This window comes from Lupinus angustifolius, chromosome LG16, assembly GCF_001865875.1.
Source record: "Lupinus angustifolius cultivar Tanjil chromosome LG16, LupAngTanjil_v1.0, whole genome shotgun sequence".
NCBI lineage: Eukaryota > Viridiplantae > Streptophyta > Magnoliopsida > Fabales > Fabaceae > Lupinus > Lupinus angustifolius.
The window spans coordinates 14,230,115-14,238,618 of NC_032024.1; the positions used below are offsets into that span (position 1 = coordinate 14,230,115).

At 34.1% G+C, this 8,504-nt stretch overlaps 1 protein-coding gene across 4 annotated transcripts; it reads right to left on the reverse strand.

Annotated features, from left to right (window-relative positions):
* On the reverse strand, positions 617–8,202 carry LOC109330394 (protein ZINC INDUCED FACILITATOR-LIKE 1-like). Of its 4 annotated transcripts, none has more exons than XM_019564585.1 (18): positions 8,094–8,202; positions 7,797–7,976; positions 7,027–7,067; positions 6,013–6,073; positions 5,830–5,932; positions 5,638–5,740; positions 5,402–5,455; positions 5,105–5,167; positions 4,773–4,822; positions 4,567–4,642; positions 4,179–4,367; positions 3,911–3,998; positions 3,071–3,156; positions 2,538–2,645; positions 2,175–2,219; positions 1,984–2,072; positions 1,424–1,467; positions 949–1,061 (listed from the first exon to the last, which is right to left on the reverse strand). In XM_019564585.1, the coding sequence occupies exons 2-18, from the start codon at positions 7,945–7,947 to the stop codon at positions 949–951; spliced, it is 1,464 nt and encodes a 487-aa protein (XP_019420130.1). In that variant the 5' UTR covers positions 7,948–7,976; positions 8,094–8,202. The 4 variants fall into 4 exon arrangements, with proteins under 4 accessions (XP_019420132.1, XP_019420130.1, XP_019420129.1 ...); XM_019564584.1 differs by having other exon boundaries at positions 7,797–7,996; positions 8,085–8,179; XM_019564586.1 differs by having other exon boundaries at positions 7,797–8,002; positions 8,085–8,144.

The window sequence follows — 8,504 nt, forward strand, 5'->3', positions numbered from 1 at the left end:
GGAGACCCCATAAGGAAGTTAACACGTAATACTATATCTTATATTCTTGCATACTATTATCTCGACACATATCTCTCAAATACCGACTTGAGCGTCGAAGTATCTTTCCAGGTATCCATCCATGCTCTCCGACGAGACTTAGGCCAAAAGATCTCTTGTCTAGATTTTAATCCTCCAGTTTGTCAACCTCCATACATACAAGACAAGCTTTTCTAAGATTAGTTTATTTCTAAAGAAATAGTATTTTTATGTGGACAATATATATATAGAATTTATTTATATCCAAAGGAGGAGCTTGGGTTGGTGCCCCATGCCTCTGACAGTCACAACACTTTCAACTGCTACTTGGCCTCATTCATATCTACAATATATGACCACAACATGTCCAATAAAATTGCATCAGTTAATCATCTTTGAGATGCAAAACTATCAAATTATTCTGCCAAGTGTTTTAAATTGTGTTTATTATAATTACGGGAAAATGCAGTGGATGCAATGGTCGTATAGTTGGAAGACTCATGAAACCACAATATTGCAAGATAATTGCATTATGGTTCTGAAATGTAATTTAAAATACCGATTCTTCTCCATTCTCTACTCTTGTGGTCCTTCATCATTTTCCTCCTTTTCACTTTTTAGTAGGTCATGCTGTTAGTTGTTACTAACATTTCAATATGTTAAGTACCAGGAGTAAAAAGAAAACACAATTGTAACCAAAAAGAGATTAAAATTGAAGGTCACAGTTAGAAAAGGAAGAACTGGACACGAGCTACGAAACACTGAATCAAAGTTATGAAGTGAGCATCTTTGATATAGTTTTACCACCGTTACATGTTTTATTTTTCTTACCATGATCTTAAAACTAATGCATGCATATAGTGTGGATTTTACATAATCGACACTAATTGCATTGAGATGCTTCACCCCTATGCGCGAAATTTGTTGATATCAACGCAACTCCTCAGAGGGTGTTTTCTTCTTCACCTTTAAGAATGGTGTGAACATCAACAACACTCCAAGTCCTCCAATAACATTCAAGAGAAAGAAGACCATATGAGTGCCTGCATTTGCATTTAAATGTAACAGTGAGCTTCCAGAAATACAACCAGCAAAAAAAAGACATTTTCTGATATTCTGAATTACAGTGACATGTTAACAACAACTAAACCTGATACGATGGAGTTAATTACATGGATTGAACGATGTCATAATATTATATTATAAATCATATTTATTGACAAATCATGTTCATTTTCTTGGCCTCCCTCATCCTGTAGTAGTAGTAAGATAGTCTAGCTATAATAGTATTTTTCGTGGTATCACGATTACACTATCATACCTCAATAGAAGATTTAACAATAAAGGTTTTCCATATACAATAAATGAAATAGAGAAAGCAGCTCTGGTTATTTGAGCATCATACCAGGGAGGAAAGAAGCATGCATCCGCTTTTGTGACCATGTTAATCTACATTGAACAAAGCGCAAAATAAGAATCGTAAATGTCGTTTTCGATATATCATTGTAGTCAGAAACTATCATTGATCAATGCTATATTCCAAGCATGCACAATTCTTTTTAGTGATGAAACATTTGCCAACTACGATTCGGCTCAAAGCACACAATGAAAAATCAAGCTAACTGGATATTTCATGCTAGTTCATAGACAAATTCGAAAGCAATATCAGATCTTGTTTTGTCAAAGTCATTCTTAAGTTAATTGTACCTGAAAACTACACCTACAGCTTAAAAAGGTTTTAGGTTTTCAAAGTCATACTTCTGTAGAACTTGAACACATTGAAGACAGTGACAGAACCATGTGAAAAAGTTCAGACACAAATGATTGAAGATTAATCTATATATAACAAGTCATATATAAAACTCGTACATTCAGAATATTGATCCCGAGTGAGATTCACATTTAAATTCTTGAACTATGAAAGATAAGTCAAACTAAAGCTAAAGAAATCAAAGGAACACTCACATTGCACCACCTGCAGCAGGGCCAATTGCTTTGAATATCGACATAGCAGTCATAGAAAGGCCATTAGCTGCCCCCCTTTGATATTGTTCCTGTTTTCCACATGAACATCCCATATATTCCAAAACTGCATTAACAATTAATCTCAATTTCGGGACGGAAATAAACGCTAATGACCAGAATGAAAAACTTACCACTGCTCTATTTTGCAGAAGGAATAGACCCGTAATAATGGTTACCTGAGTCCAGCAAAAAGAACACGATTAGGCAGCTTGTAAAGCACATATAACCTTTGTTAGAATACTAGTTTCAGTTCATTGCCACATTGAGCACACATTAGAATATGAGCATTTTATCTAAGAATATATGCTCAACAATAATTATGATGATCGCTGATTATTAGCTACTGATTTACTTCTAATAAGATCTTAATTACTACATTAAGGATTGTAATTATGCTATTAAACTGATCCCGAGTTTTAGTTAAGCCGATTTAAGTCACTTTAAACCCTTCATGTCACTCATGATTGGTTACAATAAGAATGAGATACACTTACAGTCAGAAGATTCTTCAGAACGGAAACAATATTTATCAGCACATAAAGTGAGACGCCCGAGAACATTGCTATAAAGGGGTAGCTTTGCAAGAGAGGTATGGATAACACCTACACAAGGTTCCAAAACAACAAGACATGTTTAAAATAACGACCAACGAAATGCTGAATTGCCTTTTTTTACCTTGATGTACCACTTTCCAAACAATTTTCTTAGTTGAATAAGCTTTAGTTTGATCACATTAGATGAGGTGGTTTTAGTTTTTACTTTTTGATCGGTAAGTCGTTTATGCATTGAACGCCTTACAGGAATTTTTAGAAAAATGGCTGCAGGACAGGTGATTGGTTTGGAGTTTTTCCTTTCGAGGTTTCGTCACAGCCTTTGGGTATCAAACAAACAGTAGTTCGAGATAATGAGGTATTCCGTATCTTTCGAATCTTGTTGTAACTCATCACTCAAAAAATAAGAACAAAAGACACCTCATCAAAAGTTGTACTCGCGCATAAAAGATTTTTTTTAAAAGAGCGAAGCTTACCCCGGTAATACGAGCAAATCTAATAGGTCCAAAAGCTTTTTCCAATGCAGGGTATATGGCAAGCTGGAAAATTATAAGGCCAACACCTGACCAGTGACCAGATGAGTAGGGGTCAATAATTAAGCAACATATCAATTACATGCTGCAATGTTTTTAAGTTTTAAATGTATATCTTTGTTACTACTATCCATACCCAAAGCAATGAAGTTAAGATGGCTCAAGTATTTTTCATATTATTGTCCTTACTGACTTATACTTACTAAAATTGTCAAGTATGGGTTATACTTGCCTGTTTTTCATTTTTCGATTTTTCTTTTTCTGAGGAAGAAAAAAGAACCCTGCTATTGTAATTATGACATATTAGAGTGTTTTAAGATAGACATAGTTTGCTAGTAACAAGAAATGAACAAGTCTGAATAAGTCAATACTCCTATAAACTTCAGTTTGATCCACCAACATACAAAGATTTCTTAACATAATCGAAGTGATAACTATTTTGACATTGAATTAACTCTGGATCAATCGATTCAGATATAAGCACAATAAGAAAATATATTTAAGACATTAGCCAATTCACAAAAAAACTATACTAGTGTGTGAAGTTACAAAGTAAAATTGCAGAACATGATTACATATCAATGAACTTGTTGAAATCGGTCTGAAAAATAGCATGCTTAATCTTGTATGGCATTATGCAAATACCTTCAAGGAAGTTATCACATGGCGTCATGTAAATTCATAATAGCATATACGCAATCTCCGGAGTTAGAAATTAAGGAAGTAAACATGTATGCCCAACATTAACAAAGATCTCGGGATACAAAGACGTCGAACACCTACCTGTTACAGCAAGAACATCACCAACAATGTCGGTTGTGAAGTTCAAACCCCCCAATCTTCTAGGACTGACAGCCCACAACGAGAAAACCTATAAAGAAGCAGAATGGCAACACCAACAATGTCACCGAGTTTCAAACAGCAGATAGCTAGAACAAGATATCGCGATAAATAGACACGTGAATGGATAGAAGAAAGAGGCAATTTTTAAACAACATATGTTAAATGATATGCATAAACAATGTCTAACATCATTAAGTGGGAATATTACCTCTTGATATGCAATATCATGAAGTGAGATAATACAGTAAACAATGATTGATGACATCAAGGGCCAGTTTAGGAAGAGATTGTCCCCTTTTTGAATTATCTTGTTATTGTCAGTCTCATTGCTTCCGGTTTCTAAAGCTTCAGTGTCATCATTGGACTCATCACTGTGAGGGTGGTTGTGTAGTGTTTCCTGCATGATGCAAGTATTTTAAAGCAATTCTATTGATAAAGATTGTAAAAGGAGAAGTAGGACTGGACTAAAAACCAGAAACAGAAATGGCGCTACAATCTGAAACGTCATCGTAATAATATTAAAGAAAAGTCAGAAAACAGATAAGATACAGATATTAGTGGTTAATGAAAGACATTTTAGAACCGAAGTTACGCACCGGAAGCCAGAAGGAGGCAACCAATACCACAAGCGCAAAAACCGATATTGCTAAGCAGGGCAAGAAGTATGGAAACCTTCAGGGAGAGTCGTATTTTGACATAACAACCAGAACAACAAAGTGAGAAAAAAATGATATATAACAAAAGTGAAGGAACAATTGAATCCTCGAATTATATCAAACCAAATCAGGAACAATCCACTTACTTATCCCAAAAGGAATCCTTTGGAAATAGATGTGGGTATTTCTCCACTGGCTGCAATACAAATTTCCCAAAGTATTAGAGAAACAAGTAAAAGAGTTTTAAAAAAGGGCATGTATAGACTATTTGTTTCAACATAAAGAAGGATTTCTAAAATTTTATGGTTTCCAATCCCGAATTTTCGAGTATAAAGTTTAAGGCATCACCCTTCTTAGTATACATTAATTTTCGGTATTTAAATAGAATGATAACTCATGTCATCATATCTTTTTGTGCAAAACCAAAGGCTATTCATAAGATGTATTTCACTTCAGAAGGAAAAGAACAAAATAGTACCTGAGCCAAATAACCTCCCAAAGCTGGCCCAATGATTAAACCAATGCCCCAGGCTGCACTGAACTGAAATCAGATCATACTTTGAATTACTAAGATGGAAACATGTCATTTCTTTTCGGTTAAAAACATTATGAGAGGTGGCTACTCCATCCCAAGGCTCGGGTACGCCAAACACAGTGTATGGCTTAAAACTTAAAAGTGATTCAATCCTTCGGTACTTATCATCTGGACGAACCTCCATTGAGCGACAACCTATGCTTCTAAGAAATGATAGTACAGAATAATAGTGAGGCTTACAGTTGAGAGTCCTAGAGCTTGGTGTTCTTCTCGAAAAATTTCAGAAGAATAAGCCTGTTTAAAGAGGAGATTGTGACATACATATATCAAACAAATCAACCAATATAAAAAATTGCGGCCCAATGCACGAGGCTCCCACTTAGTAGGGTCTGAGAAAAGTAGAAATCAACCAAGTACAAAAATTCAATCTTTTAATTGAGCCCTGATGAAGTGGATTATAGTGTGTTGATTGGTACCTTCATTGGTCCAAGCAAACCATTTAAACTTCCAAGGAGAAATCTCATGATAACTGCCATCCAAAAACTCGTGCTAAGGCCAAATAATGTGTTGAAAATGATACTGCAAGTAAGTGATCATCACTGTTATTTCAAGAAAACTTGTACTATAGCTTGAAAGACAGCGTCCACTTCGGTGACAAATATACTTACACTGATACAATGCCTATCATTACAATAGGTTTTCGGCCGTAACGATCAGCAACCATTCCCCATAGTATAGATGTCAAAGCTCTGCCGAGCATGAATGCAGATCCTACAATATTTTCAGTCATGTTTAAGAACTTATAATGATAGAAGACATCAAATAGTGCAAAGTACTCAAAGTAGTCCTACCTACATAACCAGCATAGCCACTTATATCCTCCTCTCTTTTTGCAATATGAAAATCTTGTACCTGGAAATAAATATTTTCATATGCTTATCTTAAATGTTACATTGTCGAAGATGGATCGTTTTTATATTTATGAAGAAAAGAATTGATTAATGCCTTTGCAGATTAGCTGTTAATCGGAGAAAATTATTTCAGTTCATGACTTTATGATACCAGTAAGCAATTATATTTGCAGGCCTAAATTTCAATTGGTCCCATTATAGGAGAAAAATCAGCCACACTTTACAGCAAACATTTTCTAGAGTCAAAACCTCCACTGCGAATATGACAGTCATGGATGATTAGGAATAAGTGTGAAGTAGAATAAGTCTCACATCAAAGAGGAATGAAAAAGTTAAAGGATTTATAAATAATGCCTTAAGGTTTCGGGTTAAGATGTGATGTGTTATTTACTTAATGTGGTTCTACTTTGACCCAATAGTTGCAGATCTCTGGTTATTCGGCTACCCGGTCATAACAATTGATATTCCAACAAACATAAAAATAGTTTGAGTAATGGTAATGGGGACAGCCTACCCAAACAAAAGGGCATTTTCTGTATAAATTGTTATGTTCCTTCAAAAATGGAATAAATATTTCATGCAGAAATTTATCCAAGTACACTAGGCCAGAGGAATGTATTCCATTTGCTTTAAAAAATAATAATATACAGATATATTTTAAACAAAGAATTCATGTATTCAAGTTTTCTAATTAATCAGTCAACATGAAGAAAAATAGTTAATCAAACAGTTGGTTATTAATTTCTGTTCCATCCTTAAGTAATTGTCAATTACCTTCAGAAAAATGATGTGCAGACAAAAAGAATCAAACTTCTTACATGCATAGTTAATTATAAATAGAAAATTGAAACTGAAATTGAACTAGAAATATCAAGGAACCTCCAAAAATTTACAAAATCATAGCATGCATCATTGTGTGGATAACAATGAACCATAGTAGATAGTTAAACTCACCATAAAGTAAAGGTAAGGAAAGAGAGATGATATAGGTAGTGCTGTGCAAAACAAAAGAAAGAGACATCAGAGGTGCATAAAGATGAACTTTCAAACATTAGGAAAAAAAAACTAGTAAATAAAATCTGCCAATGATTTCACTTTCAAAATGGTAAAAAAAAAAGGCGGCCTGATACACAAGGCTTTTACTTCCTGGGTTTTGGGAGGTTGGACGTGCGCAGCCTTTACACAATAAACAAAGATTATTTCTAGGATTTGAACTTGTAACTACTTGTTTGTCAGTAAGCAACTACCTTACCGTTATGCGGATACTTGCACAACTCCGGATAGGAAATTGTGTAGATCAGCTGGCAGAGGTTGATCCAGCTTAAGCTGGAGTCACAAGTTTAAGCCTTAGCAAGCTCTAGAAGGATTGTCTCCTATGGAAGACACCTTAGTCTTGGACCAAAAAAATTAATCCAACTCCTGATAGGTTTGAACCCCATTTCTGAGCAAATGATCAAGTGAAAGATTGAACCGACATATGATTTTTTCTGATTTTCTCAAAGAGTAAATAAATGAAGAACATGATTTTATCTTTGAAGTCTTTCTAAAGTTCACTTCTCTAAAGTCTTTCTGAAAATGATTTTATCTTTGCTAAAAAGATTCATTATATTATATACTGTTATTAAAAGTTTAAGCTTTTGTTATAATCTATAGATGGAATTGTATTGAAAACACAAGAAATTATTAGAACAAATGAAGATAGATAGAGTTGAAAACAAGCTTACAGCTGCATAACACAACCATCCATATGTTGAAAAGGTTTCTAATGGTTACATCAGTTTTGAGCTCTTTAGCTTTATCCACTTTACAACCTGGGCAATTCTCATGATAATGTTTCTTCAACAAACCTTGTCTAATATTCTTCACTTCTTCCATGTTTGTAACATGAAACAAAACCCAACTTTCTAGTTTCACACAAAAACAAAAACAAAAACAAAACCACAAGGACTTTTGTTAATATGGTTTAAGGAACTTCAGTGAAAGTCAAAGAGAACAATGAAAGGTTGAGGTAATAGGCTTACAGTTACTGGTGAAACTATAATTGCAGTTCTGTTCTGCATATGAAAAGAAAATGAAGGGAATGTACAGAAAAAAACAAAGGATGATCATGTGTTATATAAACAATGATCTACTCTCCCAATCACAAATACTATCCGCAACAATAAACACATGCAAATCATTATTCCATCTTATATGAATATAACAAGCATCTGTTCTACTAAATCATGTCCCAAATTTTGTTTCGCACTAATTAAAACATGCAAATCATTATTCCACTTTATATGAATATAATAAAGATCTGTTCTCTTACATCATGTTCTAAATTCTGTCTCGTACCAATAAAAATATGCAAATTAGTATTCCACATTATATGAATATAATAAGGATCTGTTCTTCTAAATCATGTCCCGCACCAATAAAAACATACAAAT